Raw genomic sequence first — 24407 nt, 5'->3', positions numbered from 1 at the left:
ACACAAATTTAAAGTAACTTATATATACGTAAACTGAATTTATACACAAAAATTACAGCATTATATAAAAGTTTTAAAAGACGTTTAAATTTTTTCAATGGTGTATATTTTATTTGTATAAATTCACCCAAACCATATTCAAACTGTACTCTCTAATGATCGCATTGCACTTACTGTATTTACACTACGTAAAATATTTGTAACTAATTGTATGTAAATTAAACCGTATTACATAAGTTTTAACTGCCAGTGATTTTTAACTGGACGTAGTATTTGCTCACCTAGATCTGTATTTCACCACTCCGTTTTTAAAGATGTGTAACATTTTATTTGGAATCGTCACGGTGTGAAAATAAGCTTGTTTTTCGTTGCGAAAGTAGAGGTCTGGCACCCAAACATTTCCCATCAAACGAGAATCGAGCTCTAGGTACTCCTCAGGGATAAGGTTTCTGAATCTGAGCCTTGTATCACGCCACTCTTGGCTAATAAATGTGCTTAAGGTGAAGTCCTGAAAATACATGTTGATATATACTACAAGTTGTTTACACAACAATATTCGTACGGATAAAAAGACATTTTAAACGTTCGACATGTTCTTTAACCCTTAGCCTGCTGACGGCAGATGATTCTGCCTTTGAGACCAGTGCAGACCAAGATCAGCCTGCACATCCGTGCAGTCTGATCATGGTCTGCACTGTTCGCTATTCAGTCAGTAAATTTTCAGTGAAAACCCCTTTGAATAATAAGTGGTACTGTCCAAATTGAAAGATGGACCAGTCCATTATAGAAATATAGCAGGGTTAGGGTAAATCTACCCAAGCTTCAACATAACAGAAATATATATGGTATCAAATTTTCTCGCTTGTTTAAAACGTTCTTTTATTTGACCTATCTAGCCTGTTTTTGAATAATGAATTTGTATTTGATTTCACAGCGAATTGAAAAGTTAACACACACAGGATAGATTAAAAGTGGAAACAGTAAGAAATGTCTTTACTAAATGATATATATCATATACTTTACGGGTGCCTCTTTAGTAAAACTGTATTTCCATAAGTATAATTTAATAAAGCCTGTCAGTGACTGTTTCCGGTAAGATGTCAAAAATGGCAACATCTCGTTTATTAGTGTCTATCATAAAACGTCTGATGTGTTCTAAGAGATAAAAATGAGTCTACAGTTTCATTTTTAAACAAGAAATGAAAATCTATATTTGTAATCCTAAAACTGTTTGAAGAGGTATATAAAATAGATATCAATGTTTTGTAACTAAAATTTCAGGCGTCATGACGAACTAAATTATTAAAATCGGCTTGTTTTGTCACACATTCTTTTAAATCATATTTGAGCCGCGCCATGAGAAAACCAGCATAGTGGCTTTGTGACCAGCATGGATCCAGACCAGCCTGCGCATCAGCGCAGTCTGGTCAGGATCCATGCTGTTCACTAAAGGTTTCTCTAATTGCAGTAGGCTTTTAAAGCGAACAGCATGGATCCTGACCAGACTGCCCGGATGCGCAGGCTGGTCTGGATCCATGCTGGTCGCAAAGCCACTATGTTAGTTTTCCCATGGCACGGCTCATTTATGAATTAATGTCGCAAACTAAAACTACCGCAAACAGAGGAAAGATCTTTGTTGTCATTACTGGCTTTCATTGCACGATAAATACGAATACGTACCATTTTCTGTTCATCTATGGAGTCGATACTGTTTATGTACAGGCTCACATTGACTTCGCATGGATAATCTGAAAAACAAGTGATAGACATTTTTTATCATCTGATGGCTTTTAAAAAGTAAATTTGTATTTTGATCTTTACGACTCTGAAAGATATTTTTCACTGTTTTTTATGTGTTTTCATTATCTTTCTGCGAATGTCAAAGGTATAATGTACTTCCTTGAAGGTATTCCGATTGTCTTAAATGCACAACTAAGTGCTACTAAATTTAATTTTTTGTTGTGTCAGGTGTTAAGGGTTATTATTTCTAATTTCAGACAGACATGTTTTGCTTTAAAGCACTGAAAATCGTACTGTATATGACTTGTTCACATGTGTTATTCCATGAATTTCAACTATACCATAATTGTTTTTGGATTCGTATTTCATATAAATCACTGTTTAGAAAATTATGTTGTTTTGTTTCGTTTTTTTTTGTTTTTTTTTTTTTTTTTTTTTGTTTTTTTTTTTCGTTTTTTTTTTTGGTTTAAAATTTCAAATTGGATATATTAATAACTTTTTTACCCTGTATAATCCGTTTTTTTTTTCGAAGAAAATAAATTCCGTTCTATAAACAGTAGTTTGAAATGTCAATGAACGACAGTAATTCATTTGAAAAAGAAAACCAGGAGAATATTCTGACTTTGATAAATGTTGTTTGTAATTATAGACTATATATATCACACATGTTTTCAATCGTGAAGGCACTCCCGTTTACGTTTTAAAGTAAAGATATAATGACAGATTTTAGCCTTTTCTCGTTAGAGATGTCAATGTACAGAACACAATCAACTTATTATAAGAGATACATTAAGTAGGAGTCACAGAAATACGGAATTACGTTTGAAAACATAAACTCGCAGTTGAAAAGTAATCTTTTATGAACGATAAAGTTATCTTTTAAACAATAAGACTTCAACGCAAATGAGGTCATTTTACGTTGTTTTATTTCATTAATACACGTCACATCGACAAATTAATAACGACCAAGACATACACTGAAAAGTTCACTAGCGTAATAATGAATAACTCCAGTCTTAGATTTTCTTTGAAGAACTAGCACTGCAAATTACTCATATAGTTATAATTTAAACAAATAATCATATGTATTTATTCTATTCTTCGAAGACATACACTTCATTACATTTCGAATGTTGTAAAATTACTTTTCACGTGTCTTGATTAGGACAAGTGTCCGCAGTCGAAAGCTGCGTTAACATGTTGATATATATAGTTCGAAATAAATTGCATATCCCAACTGCTTTCTAATACCGATAACATCAAGGCATAAACAAGTAAAATCTAATGTTTAAACTTAATTATTTCTACAGTATAAAATACAAAGGCATTGATAAATATTTTCGTAAAAAATAAAGAAACAATATTATCCTTTCCGCTACCGTAACGTTGTAAAACGTATTAGCGTGCGAAGGCCCTTTCACGTAGAATCACCGAATTCATTTTGAAAATATTTCTGAAATGTCTAGGTCTGCAGCTCTCAAATACTCCGAGGCGTATAATGATACTTTCAGACATCACAAAGGACCTATAGAACGATCTGACGAAGTTCCAAAAGTCTTCATTAAGCCTTGCTCCGCTACGGACCCCTGTGGGATTTTTTTTTTCAAATACGTTTTTCGTAGATGAAGAGCTGACATGTCGTGCTAAAGCCCATGTATTTTCAAATCGTTAGAAAGTGCTGAAAATTGACTCCCCGTTAGCAAAAAACAACAATAACAACAACAAAAATACAACAACAAAGAACAAACACGCGCATATATTTAGACGGGGTGTCCCCTAACTAGGGACCAATGCAAATGAGACTTTCGTTTTCAAGTTTAGCCTGTTTACTTTATTTTCTTTACTCCCGGAAAAGCTGAAGGTCGTGTGACGTCATTTTCTGTCTTGTCATGAAAAATGTGCCGGTAGTCTATTTTTTGCAGTCAAAACTGTTTGTTTTTGACAAAAATAATTGTTTAAATTCACTCCTTGGGGGAGTGAGCCAATTCGTAAAGATATCACAAAAGATATGTGTCTACATTTTAATTACTAAACTACTGAATTTTTTTGTTTAGTATTTATGTATTTATTTATTTGGATTTTACGGCGCACCAACACAGTATAGGTTATATGGCGCCAAACAGGACTACAAATTTTGGTTTCACATCTCATTTACATCGAAATAAAAACATGAGGTATGGAATCAAAATTTGCATACCTGCTGGAATCACAGAGTTACAGCAAAACCAAGTGTTAAGACCCTTTTAGTCGCCTCTTACGATCATGCAAGGGTAAGGCAGTGGTTCCAATTCTTTTCATACACAGATTGTCTTAGAACCACATGGGGCGGCTATTCATCCGATATAATTACATGTATATTGGCTTTTTCAAATATATTTTGTTCGTATGCTTCACATGAATGTTTATGGTAAATGTGTATGGTAAAAGTCTTCAGCTTAATATATTAATATAAATTAACACAACGTATTGTAATGGCTTCGCAAATAGATCTGCTTTAGTGTGAAATACAAATATATGACTTGAGCAGAGATAGGATTCTCCGCATCTATAGACTAAAATGATCTCGTTTATACCAACAACAAAACATACTTCGGTCTCAAGGGATATTTATATCAAGCCATAACATAACAATGCAATTATATTACGACGGAACGACTTACATATTAGCTTTTTTCATTAGTACCTTTTCGCACCAGAAGAACTTTTTTCGTTTTGATTTGGATTTAGCGCCATTGTTCAATAGTAATTTGGTTATATAACAGTTGGTAGTTAACCTAATCAGTGTTCCTGGGTTCTGTAACAGTACTACGCTGTTCTTTGAAAGAAGCTGCCAACTTCCCAACTTCGAACTCACGGCCCCGCGATCCGTAAATCTGCGCTGTCATTATTGAGCTTAATGGGCAAACTGTATTTACAACATGTATATAGCCCGCCCGCTTAGCTCAATAGGGTGAGCGCAGATCTAAGGATTGTGGGGTCGCCAGTTCGATCCCAGGGCGGGGCGTATGTTCTCCGTGATGAATTGATTAAAGGCATTGTGTCTGACGTCATTCGTCTTCCACCTCTGATTCATGTGGAGAAGTTGCCAAGTACTTGCGGAGAACAGGTTTGTACTGGCACAGAATCTAGAATTTCACCAGAAACGCCGGTAAGGTTAACTGTCCGCCGTTACATAATTAAAATACTGTTGAAAAATGGCGTTAAACCCAAAACGAACAAACAAAACAACATGTATAGAATGAGCTATTACCTACATAATTGAGGAATAATCAAGTAAAATTATATTGGTTGGACGTATCATAATGTTTAATTGTATACAGTATTTTGCATGTATGTAGATGCAGTTTAAACGTCATTGTTACCTATATTTCATATTCCAGTAATAGAATGAATTTGCATGTATGTTGTGCACTACTATTTATGTGTTCTGGTTTTCAAATGCATGCGTTAAAAGATAAAAGCCTTCCCAATGGTGTTAAGCCAGATTTATCAAACTAAATCTTTTGTTTTCACGACATTTTTTATGTTTATTTGTAAGCTGCACGTCACTGTCTATTAGTTGATAGAAAACAGCATGCACAAAACAAATCCCATGGTTGTCTGAGACCTTTCAATATCTTGGAAAGTATGATGTGAATGGTGTGATATACAGGGCAACGTATGTTCTAAATAACGAAACCTTTGTCTGACTGAACATGGTAGACACGCACATCTCAGAAACAGCTTTTCACTTTATGATTTTCCAAATCTACTATTCTAATTAAAAATAGCTGAGATCTTCTGACCATCCCGGCATTTGGTTTATGCATTCTGTAACTCTAAATGCTGAATGCTGTAAATGATGCAAGAAAAATAAAACTAAACATTCTTACAGAACAAGGTGATTTAGAATTATAGTCTTAGTATTGTCCGAGTACATACTAGACAAACGTACATGTATCACATCTGAAGGACTAGTGGATGCCAAATACAATCTTACTGAGACATGTTGTAGCAACAATATTTTTGAATTTGTAAAGCAAGCCACACTTCGTTGTCCAGTTGTATTCAAACAGATGATTAGGAAAAGGTTTCTTTCATGATTAATCCAGAACAACGATAGCAGGATTACGTTTACCGACTGGTTTTGCATTTATATAAAAATATCGTAAAAGCTTGACTGTTTATCTTTTTCTTGATCTGAAGTTACAACAAGCTTCATGATATTGTTTGAGTGCTGCTAGATGCACGCGGAGCCATTCATTAGCATACTTCACAAGCATCAAAACACCGCGATTTCTTTTCTTATATAATTCGCTTTGCCCCGCTTATAATTTATGTAAGAAAGATGTCAGTTTTTTCCGGTGAGCAAGATCCGTGACAAAATTGTTTCGCACCGCCAATGTTTTATTCATACTATAAAACTTTATCGACAGATCACATTGATTAAGAGACTAGTGCATTAATAGACCGCCTTTATTTTGTATTTTTGAGAACAAATTTTGTTGTATCAAGAAACAAGTTGTTTTAAGAAACCAGTTTTCGCTAGAAACCATTTTTTCGCTCCTTTCTTAGGCGCCATTTAATAGTAGTTATTTTAACAAGTTTCTCCCTATGAGACAAATTTACAGGTATTTTATCACCTCTACAGTGCAACCATATTTCATAAAACTATTGCTGTTGGCTTGGATAATTTAGAATGAATAATAAAATTAAATCTTCGTAGTTTCAAGATCGTTCATGACGTTTCCATGCATGATAAGATGTGATGTTTTGAGATTTTTTGTCAGATGTTCTGGAAACCGTCTGGGCACTTCTAAACAGGTTAAAAGCTTAATGATCTTCAGTTTCGCTTGCTTGTCTCCTTTTCATTGGTTCTACCAATGTAGATCTTAGAACAGGTTGTTACAACCTTTAGGATGAATCTTATACATGCTTCATTTGCCAACATATCTTACCGACAATAAAACACTAATTAAGTTTTACTAAGCGTAAAGGCAATTGACTGACTGTACATTGGTAATATTTAGTTGGCTTTAATGGATCAAAATGTAATTACACTGAAGTGCCTGCTATGGTGTATTTTAAGGGGATTGTCTGCTATGGTAAGGGATTGTCTGCCATGGTAAGGGGATTGTCTGCTATGGTAAGGGGATTGTCTGCTATGTTAAGAGGATTGTCTGCTATGGTAAGGGGATTGTCTGCTATGGTAAGGGGATTGTTTGTAAGGGGACTGTCTGCTATGATAAAGGGATTATCTGCGTTTAGGGTTCTCATCAATATGTACTGCCATTTTACGAGATGAAACTGATACTATACTGTTCGTGCATTCAGTCCTTTCATATCGTTAGCTATATCGCTTTTTGAAGTTTTACTGATGCTGGGAAGACATTTGCTACTTTCTAAAATTACACACTATAATTGTCATCTAAAGACATCGCTATCTTCTAATAGATAAACAGTCTTGATAAATGAGTACAGGTTTACCTAAGATATTGTAGATGAAAAGACGTAATCTATACGATGTATTTGTTAAATAACAAGCCAGCGTCTGAAATTCTACAAAAAGACTGTTTCTAATTTATTTGATTTATTTACATGTTTGCATATAAATGACATTACGACCTTGCGGGGAGGGGAGAGGGGGGAGGGCACCAATTCTTAAAATAAAATCTTCATTAAATTTAATTATTACTGAAGGTTATTTATATCGATTGTGACTGCAGCTGATGTATATATTTAGCCAAATCAAACAGATGTGATGAAGATTATTTGATCTAAGTCACTGTCTTATGATAAAATATGTTTCTCAAGAATATGAACATGATACATACATAAGCTGAATTAAAGGCTGAACACCACTAAATCCGGCTGTTCTTTATTTCAGATAAAATCCACTTACTTCTTAACGGTTTTTCGACATTTTCTAGCATATCAGATTTTCAGAGACTTATATTCCCTTAAAGAACTATATAGTTACTTTAGAAAAACAAAAAGAAAAGGCGGTGTTAACTTTTATATGAGAAAACTACAGTTCATTAAATACTACCCGCTGAATTTACTACTTTCCGCTTCTTTCAACTTCTCTTTTCGGGACATTAAATTCTTACGCCGCCATTTTTACCTGCGATAGGAACATGCCGATTTCGATAGAATGCAAAGTGATACATACTGAAACGCGGTGGAATAAAAGAAAACACGTTGTTGTTGAGAAAAGGCACTAGGAAGGAAAAAAGATTAGCACTATTTATATTTGGACTACTTGTGACCAGCGGAGGTTTACATTTGTTTTGGTTATGATCAGTCTTATAGGTAGAATGTTAATCGCAACACATAGCACATTATATTTAAAAATAAAAGAAAACTCTTCGTATTTCTGGAGAAAAAGAAAATGGACTGCAACCATTACATCAGCACCCAGGTTTTAACAATCTGCGTACACTGTTGTTTCTTTGAACCTCAACCCGCGTTGTTATAATACAAGTATACGATGATATACTTTTGCATGGGTAAATGTTTAAACAAATAGTGCTGATGTTAACAGTTCTTAACTTAGACTGTTATTGCACATGTTTGTCAACTTCAAGAGTTCGTAATTGTTTGCATTTCTTTCTCTATATACTGTAATTTTCGTTTCAAGTCGAATGGCAGAATAATGCTAGAACAAAATTATTAAACGTCCGTTTCTTTAGACAAACCTTCAGTCGGTGAGTTGGATTTTACGGCAAATTGACATAAAAAGGTCATATATCGCCGAGAAAAAGTTGTATTAAATTTAGAGAGAAAAAAAACATCGTTTAAACAAAAACATAGATATATAGAATTCAGTTGCAAACATAAAAAACGCAAAAGATGTCAATAAAAATGTATGATGTACAGATTTTATATAGTTATTCGTGTTAGCGCTTACCTCAAATCTAGATACCAAGACGTATGTTATAACAATGAAAAGTAATACTTCTAGGTACCAGATGTATGTTATAACAATGTAAGGTAATACTTCTAGATACCAGATGTATGTTATAACAAGGAAATTTGATACTTGCGGATACCAAATATATATTATAACAAGAAAAGGTAAGACTTCCAGATATCAGATGTATACCATAACAAGGAAAGGTATATATAATTACTTCCAGATACCAGATGTATATTTAAACAAAGAAGGTAATACCTCTAGATACCAGATGTAAATTATAACAAGGAAAGGTAATACCTCTAGATACCAGATGTAAATTATAACAAGGAAAGGTAATACCCCTAGATACCAGACGTATATCTTAACAAGAAAGGTAATACTTCTAGATACCAGATGTAAATTATAACAAAGAAAGGTAATACCTCTAGATACCAGATGTAAATTATAACAAGGAAAGGTAATACCTCTAGATACCAGATGTAAATTATAACAAGGAAAGGTAATACCTCTAGATACCAGATGTAAATTATAACAAGGAAAGGTAATACCCCTAGATACCAGACGTATATCTTAACAAGAAAGGTAATACTTCTAGATACCAGATGTAAATTATAACAAAGAAAGGTAATACCTCTAGATACCAGATGTAAATTATAACAAGGAAAGGTAATACCCCTAGATACCAGACGTATATCTTAACAAGAAAGGTAATACCTCTGGATACCAGATGTATATTACAACAAAGAAAGGTAATACCTCTAGATACCAGACGTATATTATAACAAGGAAAGGTAATACCTCTGGATACCAGACGTATATTATAACAAGGAAAGGTAATACCTCTAGATACCAGACGTATATTATAACAAGGAAAGGTAATACCTCTAGATACCAGACGTAAATTATAACAAGGAAAGGTAACTTCTAGATACCAGACGTAAATTATAACAAGGAAAGGTAATACCTCTGGATACCAGACGTATATTATAACAAGGAAAGGTAATACCTCTAGATACCAGACGTAAATTATCACAAGGAAAGGTAATACCTCTGGATACCAGACGTAAATTATCACAAGGAAAGGTAATACCTCTGGATACCAGACGTATATTATCACAAGGAAAGGTAATACCTCTGGATACCAGACGTATATTATCACAAGGAAAGGTAATACCTCTGGATACCAGACGTAAATTATAACAAGGAAAGGTAATACCTCTGGATACCAGACGTATATTATCACAAGGAAAGGTAATACCTCTGGATACCAGACGTATATTATAACAAAGAAAGGTAATACCTCTGGATACCAGACGTATATTATAACAAGGAAAGGTAATACCTCTGGATACCAGACGTATATTATAACAAGGAAAGGTAATACCTCTGGATACCAGATGTATATTATCACAAGGAAAGGTAATACCTCTAGATACCAGACGTATCTTATAACAAGGAAAGGTAATACCTCTAGATACCAGACGTATCTTATAACAAGGAAAGGTAATACCTCTAGATACCAGACGTATGTTATAACAAGGAAAGGTAATACCTCTGGATACCAGATGTAAATTATAACAAGGAAAGGTAATACCTCTAGATACCAGACGTGCATTATAACAATGAAAGGTAATACCTCTAGATACCAGATGTATATTTAAACAAAGAAGGTAATACCTCTAGATACCAGATGTAAATTATAAAAAGGAAAGGTAATACCTCTAGATACCAGATGTAAATTATATCAAAGAAAGGTAATACCCCTAGATACCAGACGTATATCTTAACAAGAAAGGTAATACTTCTAGATACCAGATGTAAATTATAACAAGGAAAGGTAATACCTCTGGATACCAGATGTATATTATAACAAAGAAAGGTAATACCTCTGGATACCAGATGTATATTATAACAAAGAAAGGTAATACCTCTAGATACCAGATGTAAATTATAACAAGGAAAGGTAATACCTCTGGATACCAGACGTATATTATAACAAGGAAAGGTAATACCTCTAGATACCAGATGTAAATTATAACAAGGAAAGGTAATACCTCTAGATACCAGATGTATATTATAACAAGGAAAGGTAATACCTCTGGATACCAGACGTATATTATAACAGGGAAAAGTAATACCTCTAGATACCAGATGTATATTATAACAAAGAAATGTAATACCTCTAGATACCAGATGTAAATTATAACAAGGAAAGGTAATACCTCTGGATACCAGACGTATATTATAACAAGGAAAGGTAATACCTCTAGATACCAGATGTAAATTATAACAAGGAAAGGTAATACCTCTACATACCAGACGTATATTATAACAAGAAAATGTAATGCTGCTAGATTCAACATAGAAAATTTAATACTTCTAGATGTCAAATGTATATTTTAACAAGGATAGGTAATACTTTTAGATCCTAGATGTATATTTCAACAAGGAAAGTTAATATTTCTAGATACAAGATGTATATTTTTACAAGCAAAGGTAATACTTCCAACTACCAGATGTATATTATAGTAAGAAATGGTAGTACTCTTAGATATTAGATGTGTTCTATAACAAGGAATGGTAATACTTCAAGATACCAGATGTATATTACAACAGGATATGGTAATACTTCATTATAACAAAGTAGTTCGGATGTTAAAAGCACACAAGTGGATTTAGTTTACCTATATACACAATGCGTTAGGAATATCTGGAAAAGGAATCGGATATATACAAACGATGTTAGGAAAAAATAATAGAATTTCACTAACGCTTAACTATTGCCTGGAAAATATCAATTTAAAGTTGAAGTTAAAAAGGGGAGGGTATTAAATATAAAACTATGTACTTATTGACAGATAAATGCAATTAAATATATGTTCGAATACTGTTTCTTAATACTGTTCTAGATATGCTTTCATACATGATTAATTGTAAAATAATTTAGTAAAATATGAGCATTAGTACAAATACGTTTTTTTTTAGTCTGTCATTATTGTATTTTTTATCTGAAGTATTACCGAAATAGAAACTTCATTAAAAAGTGGAAAATGTATGACACAAGAAAATGTTTCAGGCGATATTCCTTTTTTGGAAACAAAGTTATACGGTATATACAATATTTTCTCTTAGAAATACTGTTGAAATCTTGTAACATTATGATCAATTTATGGGACTGGTTCTGTAGCTCAACATATGTTTGCACAGTTAAGAAAACAAGAATAGCCTTAAATATCAGAGATGATGTATTACGTTCTTGAGAGGAGTGTTGTTAGATTTATCTTTACTTATGCCGAAGGAGAGTTGAATGTTGATAAATCACAATGTCTTATAGCATAGACTTAAAATGCCATTAGACTGAACACTTTTAAAAGCTAGTAAATGTAAAATAAAGTAAAAAACTGAAACTGAAACTGTTTTATTTGATTAAACGCCTATTTTTACGCAAAGCGTATTCAATGGCGTTTTACAAATACATAAAAATACGACAAAAACTAAGATATTTAATGACATATAACATAAATGAGCATAAATATCATTATGAATAAACTATTTAGTAAGCATTAAAAATGGATCAGACATCAGACAAGATTAATAAAATATTAGAATATTAAGATACAGTAAGACAGCTGTTTGTTATTATAGTCTGCCTATATATCCAGAAAAGTGGCCTAGAAGGTGCCTTTGATGGCATTTTTTGTTAATGCCCGACAGCCATGTTCATTGTTAACTTTATAAAAATTGGAAAAGTTTCAGGGGGGCTGTCGCCTTCTAAGGGTCATAGTAAGGTCACAGCAAAAGGTCAAAGGTCAATAAGTACATTTTTGTTATAAAAGTCAGATTTTCGCCATTTTTGCTACCTTTTAATATAAACTTGTAATTTTTCGGTGATAATTATGAATTTTAGAAGTAAATAAATTACTTCGTGTAGATTTATTGCATTTGAGACTGGCAAAATTCAAAGCGACTAAGTCGTTACTGAGTTATTTCTATAGAATGAGCTTAATTTTTCGTACGCTCTGATATTTTGATCATTTATAAAAGCTGTCTTTCTCATGTTTGATATTCTAAAACTTCCATTTTCAGGCTAACACTTTTTAAAAAGGCTATTTGATTGCCTGTATGATTGTCTGTATGAACAATACAGGTAGAAAAATTCTATGGCGCGTATTATAAGACTGGTACAGTTAAACTTCGTTTGCTCGAATTAGGATTATTCGCGTACTACTCTTGGCTCGAACTCATTGTCAGGTCTATATAATGTGTACTTCACGTTGGCTTGTACTACTAATATCTCGAACACATTTTGCTTGTCTCGTCGAGCACTAGCGAACATAGTTTGACTGTAATTACTATTGACAGATCTAAAGATTCTTTCGGAAGCATAGAACTCAAGGACATAAAATAGCAAACTCAGTTTGATTAAGTCTGTTTGTGAGATAGTATGAAATGTGCAAATTCTCTCAAGCATTACCTAAAATGGTCTGTGCTGTCAATTAAAAATCTATTCCAGTGGATTACGCATGTGCTGTAGTAATTTCAGGAATGCGTGGGCGTTTAGAAATACCATCTATGTACAAAAAGTAAGCGATATCAAAGTTTGAATATAGATATTAGATAACCGCAAATGTTTTGTTGTTTTTATTTTCATTTCATTAGCATGAAAATGGTACTCATCATATTTTTGAATCAGCTAAAAAATATTTCTTTGCATATTAACATTAGGCTATTAGAAGGACTGGTAACCGCTCTTCAAGTGTTTTCAATATCTACAATTTTGTAACTACCAGTGTTATACCAGCTTATGTTGGTTCTATCAATGTCACACTCAAAAAAGGCTTAATAATTGTCAGTGAATTTGAAAGTATATCAAATATTATTAGTATTATCTTTATGACTGTGAATATAGGGGTAAGCATGTTTGTTTGCCTGTTACAACGCCTTTAGATTTTCGAGTATTTGGTTGGTGATAGAACCGGGTAGAGCAAACTTACCAATGTATCACAAAGGAATCTGATGTTATAAAATAAAACAAATGTGAGCACAAGCTATAGACGTCTTAGCCTGACATATTCAATCGACAGTATTTGTTTATTATAAATCCATCGTTTTGAATTTCAAATCTCTTCTTCATGCTCAGTCTTCTCATGAAGAAAGTTATTTTTACACATTGTATATCTCTTAGTTACTAGCGAACCGCCATAATTCATCATTTTGATTAGCTGAACCATCATCTGTCAGTAATCATGAAGATATCGAAAGGTATATTTTCAATATTTCACTGAATCTGCCTTAATGTTACTATTATAATAAATCTGGAGCAGCCTTTTTGATGTTTTTATATCTTTATTTTTACATTTTAATTTGTAAAACATATGAATGTCTAATGTTTCAGTGTCGAGATACTAGCTTTCTTTTCACAATGTAATCAAAGACATCCTGTCTGAAACCAAGTGTCAGAAGTGTAAATTGTTATGATCTGATTCGTTTTCAACTGTTGTTTTGAACAGGAAGTGAAAGTGTGGAAGCAAAGCCAAAAATTATAAGATTCGAAAAAGAAATAGCGTGCTGAATTTTTAGAATAAAATAATGCAAATATCGCATTAAGAGCTTCGTTGATAATTCTTGAAATGTTCTACCATATTAAATTGCAAATACATAAAGTATGATGATAAATGTCTGACTGTTAGTAAAAAAGGAAACAAATTACAGCAAATCAAAGACATGGTGTATAGAGTAACTAGTTGAATTCCTACAGATCTATTCTGTTTTGTTTATTACCGTACATGTTCTGTGTACACCTATATTGTGACCTTTATTTCAGTTATTCCTCTAAAATGGTCCTATTTAACAATCACCGCGTGGACAAATTAACATAAATATATATCATATAATGAATTATCACCAGTATTGAAATGATTACTTTAGGAGCTGGAGAAGCATTCCATATATGTAAATGTTACTTTCAACAGTATCTCAGTCATATAACGGCGGTCAGTTAACCTAATCAGTGTTTCTGGAGTCTCTACAAGTATTAGCCTTTTCCCCGCAAGTAACTGCCAACTTTTCCATATGATTCAGAAGTGGAGGACGAAATTACTCCTTACAATGTCTATTATCAAATTATCATGGAGAACATACACCTCTCCTGGGGATCAAACTTACGACCCGCGACCCTTAGATCTGCGCTCTCCTTATTGAGCTAAAATACTTGGTTGTATTCATGACAGTAAAGTGATTTTAACTGTTTATGTGAGAATTTTTTATATATATTTATATGTAATTTATTTTCGTTGTAGTCTTCCTCCTCAAAACCAACCACATTTTTCCTTTCGCACACATTAATCAAAAGGTGTACAGTATGTAAATAATCTTTTGATAGTCAGTTCAAAGCTTAAATTCAAATTATATTGCTACCTGACTTTCGTTTTTATCTTTGCCAAATTTTGACAGATTTGAATGAAAATTGGACACATTGTTTAATGACCAGTTCAGTTGAATAAACATAACAGCGATATCAACTGTGCGTACATTCATTTAGCCATATGACAGTTCAAAAAAGGTAACCTAAAAATAAAACGTCACAGAATGGATGCAACTTGGTGCTGGTCTCTATGTGGAAAAAACTGCCATCTATTAAACAATTTTCTCATTAACTGGTGTCATTATTGACATCACAAACCTGGTATAAAATTAACATGTTCATATTGAAAATATTGACGGATGTTCTATTTCAAGTAAACATTGTTGAACATTCAGAATATGATACTTTGAATTTCTGCTGTGACGGATTTACTAATTATGTGACTTTTAATTTAAGGGTTACCTTATTGTTACCCTTACGGTTAAATGAATATAACTCAGGCTATGATCGTTTTTATGTTTTATTATAATAAAATCATCATTAAACATTGTGTAGAACATCATTCAAATCCGTCAAAATTTGGCGACAAAAGAAATAAAAACAGATGTGGAGTTAGAAAAGTTGTTGAGTTTATTATTAATAAACTATTTTGCTTCCTTTAGTACCTTAGAAGTCATTTTCAAAAGTTCATTTTTGACCTTGACATGTCTGTGACCTTGAAATTACATTAAAATAACCCTTGGATATGACAGAACCAAAAATATTTTTGCAGTTGATCTACATATATGTAGATTGGCAAACCTGTGATGTATAACACATTTTACCATCGTATGCCACTTTTCCTAGATATATATTATTCTATATATTAATATATAATTTATATATTATATATATATATTTTTAATATTATCATCAGTTTTATTTACAAAATACTAAAGGGCGTTGAAAAACAATATTTAAACCAATTTAGATGTTTATATGAAAATAAAACGAGTGAACAGCGGTATAGTTTATCTGTACATGCACTCATTTGACCTTTGACCCCATTATACTGTAATGAGGAACCCCATAAGGCGACAGCCCCTTTTAAATTTAAAGTTTGATCCTAAGGAACACTTTTATAATAATATCCGAGCATTAACAAAAAATGCCATCATAAGTCACATTTTCCTCAGATTTTGGCAGACTATTAAGTAAGAATAAGTAATTAGTATTAAGTATTATTTAAGGGGGAATGGTACTTTGTCAAAATTTAAGATTTGCTGATTGTCTTATATACCAAAATAAACTTGAAGATATTTCCAATTGATATCATCATCTTTTAGAGCAATAAACATGCGTATGACGTTACCATGACGTCGCAAACATGACCCGTTTTCGCGCTTTTTACGTCCGTTAATGGTAGCACTAAAATAGTATAAAACTCGATACTACAAGCGTAATGTTGGCGTCAATGCATTAGATTATATATCAAACGACAGAATAAAGCAATTTCTTAGTGATTATTAACATGAACAGGTATTTTCTATCTGAATTTTCGAAGGAGGTTCGAAAACAGACATTTGGTTGTTTAAGAAAAATTTAGGAAGAAAATCGATTCTGATCCATTTTGCAAAAAATTGGCCCGTGGAATTTTTGCGTAATTTTTATATGTGAAAATTCATTATGTTACTTGCGGAGAACAGGTTTGTACTGGTACAAAATCCAGGAAAACTGGTTAGGTTAACAGCCCGCCGTTATATGACTGAAAAATTGTTGAAAAAATGGCGTTAAACTCAAAACAAGACTTTACTGGAAAAAACCTATTTTCCGAAACTAAGTATGGTCTATATAGTGTAATGATACAATTAAAGGCAGATTTATAGAATTTAAGTGGCTTTGTGGCACGTCAATTAGCCTAGACCAGGGGCCGTATTCATAAAGCATCTTAAGTATAAGAAATTGATTATTTACTTAAGTATTACTTACGTAAGAAATTTATTTTACTTAAGTATATTTGTTATTCATAAAACAGCTTAATAAATAATTCTTGGCTTTTATTGTGGACGAAAACATTAAAAAACAGCATTAATTTCAGACAGATACAACATGCACAATTATGTTTAAAGTGCTTTTATTTGAAAAACAACACTTTAATCTTACTCACGAAGCCATTTTATTTTCTGACTTAAGTCATTTCTTACGTATCTTAAGTTTAAGCTGTTTTATGAGTAGGACTTAAGTTTTTTACTTAGACTTAAGCTGAAATCACCACAAACTTAAGTAAAATCTTAAGTCAAAACATATACTTAAGATGCTTTACGAATACGGCCCCTGATTCAAAATTTGACTGAACAGTTCAGTTTTGTGGAAAACCAGTCCTGATCTTTTTGCTATTCAGAAATACGCCCAAAGCAAACGCTCCATTTTAAACTTTAGTTGGATGTTGTTTTTCACGAAAATCACAAGTCTCTCACCAATTACCATGCAAGAATTTAAAAATGCCAAAAATTAAGGGATAATTAACTCAAGGGAAAATCACTGAACCATAACTATTGCTATTCAGCAAGTAGTGTAAACACTGTAAAATATGAATATATGACAAATCAAGGGTCCATAATCCTACCGAAAATCATATGTATGATGAGACCTTTAAGGTTTGGTTGAAATCTGCCCTAGAATGTAAGACAAGTGGCTTAAACAATATACAATTTGTAAAATCAAGAGTCCATAACCCTGCTAAAACCACCGAACCGGAACATGTCCATGGTCTAAGCAATGATAACTTTTGTGAGATTAGGTGTAATTCCCCTCATAGGTATCAAAGCAGTTGCCTGGAGAAGTTAAAATACAACAAATCAAGGACAATAACTCCACTGAATATCATTGGACCGAAACATCTGTAAGGTTTGTCGGAAATCTGCCCAATAATATAAAAGGGTTGGACAAAACATCACCAAATTTGATGAATCAAGGCCCATAGCTCTGCTGAAAGTAATCAAACTGGAAAATAGCAACTACATGCACAATGAGGCTTTACAATAATGACTCTGATCAAGTCTGGTGAAAATCCGTTTATTGGTGTTGGGAAGAAATGCGTGGAAACCTTGTGACAGACAGACGGGCTGACAGCACTAAATCAATAATTATAATACGAGATCATGTAACATGTTAGTGTGTACATTTTTCATGTTCATTTATTAACAAATTTACTAACTCCATGTGCTACATTTTACCGTTTTATTTCTGTATGAAGCATTACATCATGGCCGGGTCATATCTTCGTTTAAATAGAAGAATGGCAGTCATTTCTTGTCATATCTTCGTTTAAATAGAAGAATGGCAGTCATTTCTTCATATTATTTTTCCATAAAAATGTGTTTGACAACTTGAAAAAAAGATCGGTATTAAAATAGGGAATAATTTCTGGTGTACATGCATGTGTAAATACTGCCCCATAAACGCACATATTTTACATAAACCTCCTCAACGGTTTTATTTAATGACAACGTTATCTGGAAGGACTTACACATGCATGGACAATGTTCAGAAAAAAAAAGAACCGAAATGTCCACTTTTAAACAAATCAAAACATTCATTTGACATGTAGCCTGCCAATCACAGAAACAGCAGAAACGACAAATTAAAAATCATAGGGATGTCTAAACAACACAAAAAACTATTAAAGCGAGAGTATTGGAACCATTAAAGCCAAAATTGGCAAACTGAAAAATTACACAGAACATTAATATAACAAAAATGTAGTACTGAACGACCTAAAAAGACTGAAATATAACAGCGCTGACTGAAAGTACATGGAGACATTTTTAGGGCCGCCACACAACACAAAAAAAACATTGCTGTAATAATAAAGTAGAAACAAGTGGGAAACTATAGATTGCCCAACACGACACAATTAAAAACGTTTTAGGTCTGGTTTAATTGAGCCTGTTCAAATGCAAGCTTCCATCCACGTCCACTGGCCCCAGGCTGAGTAGTACTCAACATACATATGATACAAGACTAGTTTAAACCGATATAAATAGTTAAAAAGCTTATAATGATATTTGCGGTTGTCTTCCTGAAAACTATGTCCCTTTGACCTTCGAACAAATCAGCTTGTGGTAATTTGTCAGAAATTAATTTATATTGTTTAATAGTTAAGACCTCATTTTTAAAATCAAAAGGCGAACAGAAATTAAACTTCAGGATTAACTAGGATCAGTGTGAAATGAGACATGAATAATTTGTTTCAAAATGATTAATTGCCTCAGTTGGCGTGTTTCAATTTTAAAATTACATTCTGTTAATAAGATAAGCACATCTTGGAATATTTACACTATTAACTCGGGTTTTAAATTCACAAAGACACCCCTTTTAGTCGTAGCCACTGGAGGTAAAGTGAATACAAACGGCGCCTTATTTGGTAAAATATAGTATATGTCAGGTCCAATATCAAACACACTGATTTCCCATTAATGCAGATGAAAATGCAGACAACTAATTGGTATTTTTAGAAAACTCTCAATTTATATCTAATGTTCGTTTAACTGCAGTCAGCACAATCAGTTTGCCAAAACTGTCTTAAAGGCATGCGGGTCAGACAAGATCAAGCCTGTCGTACTTCAATCACTTTCAAAGGAACTGTCACTAATTTTTGAAACTATATTCCAAAACTCCATTGATGAGAGGAAACATCCAAATGTAACCGTAATCTACAAAAATGGTCACAGGTCAGACCTAGCCAGGCTCATATTTCTAACATGTGTACTTTGCAAAACCATGGAACATATAATGTTCTTATCGAAAATAAAACACTAAAATACAAACCTTGGCATTTTGTAAGATCTCCGACATGGTGAAAGAGAAAGGATCACGTGTGACTCAACCAGCAACAGACAGATAAATCTGATCCTAACTCAATGTAGCAAAGCATTGGATAATTACACCATAAGAAAGACGTGTTTATAAAGCACAAGTACGGTATACGTGCAAAAGCCGTGCAAAGGTTAAAACCCAGTTTCAGTCCGTACTCCTAAAGGATATATGCCTAGGGCAAAAACCTGTCTTCTCTGGATTTCCAGTGGGGTTTGTCCGTTGGTACCTGCTCTTCCCTGCATAATGAATGACCTCCATCAAAAGATCCAGTTTAAGATTCGCCTATTGGCAATCACCCTGAAATAAACATGTCACTTTCGTCCGTCGAAATCAAAGACCTTAATGGTGACATTAAACCATTAAAATGTGAAAGTTGGTCGTAGATACTGAATTCAATCCCTTCAGGTGCAAAATAATCCACGCCACAAGAAGGAAACATCCTATTCCTTTATAAAACTACTTAATACATAATACAATTCTAGAACTTGTTTCCTCAGCAAACTAGCTTGTCATTGATATTTCAAACTATCTCTCATAAAGAGGACAACTAAAAACAATAGTTCCATAAATACCAGCCTAATAGAAGTAGTTAAAAGATGGACAGCGCACCGACTTTGGCCGCACTTTGCAATATTGTCTAAAATGGTACAGGGTACATCTCTGACGTATAGGCTCTTGACTCTCTTATTTGTGATATTTTCAATTTTCTGCCTGTATACTATTCCTATATCGTTCACTGTCCTACAGGTTGGTTATTTTTTCCCACAACTTAATACTGCGAGTGCGTCCCGCCTAGGCCTAGTGTCTTATTGAGTAGTCAGCACCTGACAGTCCCTTCCTTCCAACTATTAAGCTGTTCTATCTTCCTGAACATGATTTACAAAACATGGCTTTTCATCTCTGTTTTTACTCTTTAACATTTTCTTTTCCTTTTTTATTTGGCTCGAATGCCTTTGACTTCTTTGTTGGTTGACGCGCACGAAAGTGTCTGCACACAATTAGACAGTCAAGGAAGGTAATACATTTTTAAAGGCCAATGCAAAATATATTATGAAACATTTTACGAGCATACCATACCTAATCCAGATTATTGTTATAATGTAAATAAGCGGTAAATTGAACGTGAATTTTAGTTAGCAACCAATACGATGTCAATATTCTACAAACACCAAAAACTTGGTATACGTTTGACTGTACAGTCAATAGTAATCTGGGGTAATAATGTCAAAATAATCGTGTATTCCACATAGTCCACTTTATATCTTAGTGTTAATTGCGCCGTTTGTTTCATTGACAATAACTATAAATCATATGACATACCGCTACTAGACATGAATTTCGTTTTACTAAGGAATACAGAGATTCCATAACGACAGTGATTAGAAGGAAAAAACAGAGCTACATACCTTTTTATATTTCCATTATAAAAACAATGTCATCAAGGGAATTGTATAATTGTTTTAGGTTTAGCGCCGGTGTTTCGTCAATATTTCAGATATGCAACGATGGGCAGCCTACCTAACCAGAGTGACTGGATTCTGTACAAGTATTAGCTTATTTTCTGCAGGTTAATGCCAACTTCTTCACAAGAATCAAAGGTGTAGGACGAATGATTTAAGACATAATATCTTTATCTTTTTTTTTTCAAATCGAAACGGAGAATATAAGCTTCAAACGGATATCAAACTCACAGCTCCGCGATCTGTTGATCTACACTCTTCCTATTGATCTGTGCGAATTCCTCATCAGGCGAATCGGGATTAAAAATGTTAACAGTAGTTAAATTTAAATTATGCATATCTAGCAAATGTTATATCATACTCCGACATACTTCGAGGTACGAAACTGTAGAAAAAGGTACACGTGTTCTACAATAGAAATAGTAGAAATAATTCAATTATTGAAGGACGTTTTAAGTTGAAGGAAAGAAGACAGGTAATTAAGCAGATTGTAATCTGTAGAGTTAACAGGATTTAATCTGTCAATTGTCTGCTGATTCGCTGAGAGGTGTAGTAGCGTATTTAGTTATCTGCAATAAGCATAGGTTTAAAAGTGTCGCTTTTGGGAACATATCAATACTTATGGACATGAAAAACAATAAGGATTCTAGTTTATGCAATAAGGCTTATTTCTAACTATGACACATTTGCTAAAACAAAGGAATGTGCAATTTCTAATTTTTTAGTTCATGTTATATATAGCCTTTAAAAGATTGTAACTTTCCTCCTTAAAGATATTTCTACTCAACTGAAGCATGTTATGGCTTAATACTTTTTACACGAAACCATAAAAATCTATCTTGCCTCATTAAAGAGAAATATTTTACTACCAAGTACCATTTAGATAATGAACCGATCTACGTACTTAATTGCTTAAAAGCAGGATATATACCTTTAGAATGGAAACTATGTTCATATAAAAATCGCCTTTTTGTATATATAAAAAAGCAGAGAAATCTCGGTTCGTTTTCAATTGTTCACCCTTACTTCAAGAACAATTCAAAAGAAATTGAAATCCTGAAAAAGTATATTGTTTAATATTTACAGTTCTAACAGGACCTAATTTGTTTTCCTATTAAAACAAAGAAGACTGATATAATGATATAACTGTGCAACGAAATCAATGTTTGTACTTCACAATTATTACGTCATGATTTCAAAATTCGTGTAGCGTTACGATGGAAACAAACTCTACAATACAGGAAAATATCTGGTAGATGTCGGGAAGGACATTGATTTTGTGTCGGATTGGAATAGGTATAATTGAAGGCCATAACTGAAATTGTAATACATTTTGTCTTGAAACATTTATCGTCGTTAAATGCGCATCATTGTACATAATTACTTCGCTTCTGAATTTATTCGACAAAATCACGGTTTAGGATAATTATATCATTTTGAAAACGAAGATACAAAAACATAACATCTAACACGTGTAGAAACAGTTTAACAAAATACATGTGTAATATATAAGTACATGTAACAATCGTACTTAAGAAAGGCACATCAAAGTTAACAATTTGTTTGTTTGTTGTGAGTTTAACGCCGTTTTTCAGTATTTCAGTTATGTAACGGCCGGCAGTTCACCTATCCAGTGTTCCTGGATTCTATACCAGTATTAATCTGTTCTTCGCAGGTAACTGCCAACTTCTCCACATGAATCAGAGTTGAAGGACAAATGATTTATAATACAATGTCTTTTATCAAATCGTCACGGAGAACATACGCCCAGCCCGGGGATCGAACTGACAGTAGATGAAAGTACATAGTTCAAGAAAAAATCTTACCCTTTTCAAAGTTTGGTGGGATCCTGCTGTCATAGTCCTTAAGAAGGGCTTGAATAAAGTCTTGCCTGAAAAAGACATGAAAATAGAGTAAATAGAAAAATGCTTAAGATTTTATCAATTACAATGAATTAAGTGAGTGTGTTTGCGACAATACATGTATTGAAGAAACACTTTTTTTCTACATGGGTCTATTGCTCTTTGTATTAAAGCAAATACGTCACTTAACCGATTACTTGGGATTCTATGAATGTTTAACATGAAACAAACATGTTTGTCGTCTCGAAAATGAGGATAACGTATCAGGAAATATAACATGATACTGCCAGAACTACATGTTCAATTAACAAATGTTATTGTTTCACTAGACACTGCAGTTGTTTATTGGGTATTACAAAAACGATTCTTTTTCAATAAATGCGTTTCTGACAAAACTCAATAAAACAGGCAGCTCAATCGTCTTCCTGGGTTATTTTGTCAAAACATTGATCAACGTTAGAACACTGAACAACAGAGAGCAGATACTTCTGTTTAAAACTTTTTAAATCTCATAAATATTTCCAGTGCGCATGAAAACAACTGTATTTAAACCGGCAATTTTGTGCATTATTAATTTTTTTTTCTTTTTATGTCTTTGCGACATGCTTACCTCTAACGCAAAATTTATCTCAATGCACTAGATCACAAAGTATGTTCAGTCTTTTATTGTACATTTTGTCCTTATTCAACTCCTTGCATTTTAACTGATGTACACTAGACCTTACAGCCTAACAGAGAGGTTGGTATTTAGCATTATCAATCAGAAAAAAAGTATTATATATCTTTCATAGCATGCAACTGTTTTCATTTATTTTCGGTTAAAATGCCGACCACGAGAATTTCTTATTCAGGCGATAGCTTTGGGTTACTATTTGAGGTAGGGTGCAATATTTGTAAAATTGCTTTTCAAAAGAAAATGTATCCTTGTATTATATGATTCTGTAGCGTGAATTGTCTATGCAAACTAACACGTATACATTTAAGTTACTATTTACGACATTATATTTTTGGATGAAAACCATCTACTAAACCCGACTCAACGTTATTTTTCTGACCTCTTTGTATCAGCTTCAGTATCCCATTAATCGACATACATATAAAGCAAATCATCCCTAGATCGGGTAATACTATATTCAATCTAGCAATGCTCAGTAATAAGTCATTGTTTGTCTCTGCTTCCAGGTAATCTACACTAACCTTTATTTTTATTTTGTTAAATAATAAGT

General features: G+C 33.1%; 1 protein-coding gene across 2 annotated transcripts in view; it reads right to left on the bottom strand.

Annotated features, from left to right (window-relative positions):
• LOC123557985 (glycine receptor subunit alpha-2-like) overlaps window positions 1-24407 on the bottom strand; it is an 87306-nt gene that overhangs the window by 6813 nt on the left and 56086 nt on the right. For both annotated transcript variants that reach the window (XM_045349831.2, XM_045349832.2), the window contains exons 2-4: window positions 23146-23210; window positions 1681-1748; window positions 282-508 (exon numbers count right to left, since the gene is read on the bottom strand). In XM_045349831.2, the coding sequence (XP_045205766.1) occupies window positions 282-508; window positions 1681-1748; window positions 23146-23210 (360 nt within the window). The remainder of the gene's footprint in view (window positions 1-281; window positions 509-1680; window positions 1749-23145; window positions 23211-24407) is intronic.

Source organism: Mercenaria mercenaria, chromosome 5 (assembly GCF_021730395.1).
Source record: "Mercenaria mercenaria strain notata chromosome 5, MADL_Memer_1, whole genome shotgun sequence".
In the NCBI taxonomy this organism is placed as follows: domain Eukaryota; kingdom Metazoa; phylum Mollusca; class Bivalvia; order Venerida; family Veneridae; genus Mercenaria; species Mercenaria mercenaria.
Note: the sequence above shows the minus strand (reverse complement) of the source record. Positions and strands in the feature narration are given on the sequence as shown.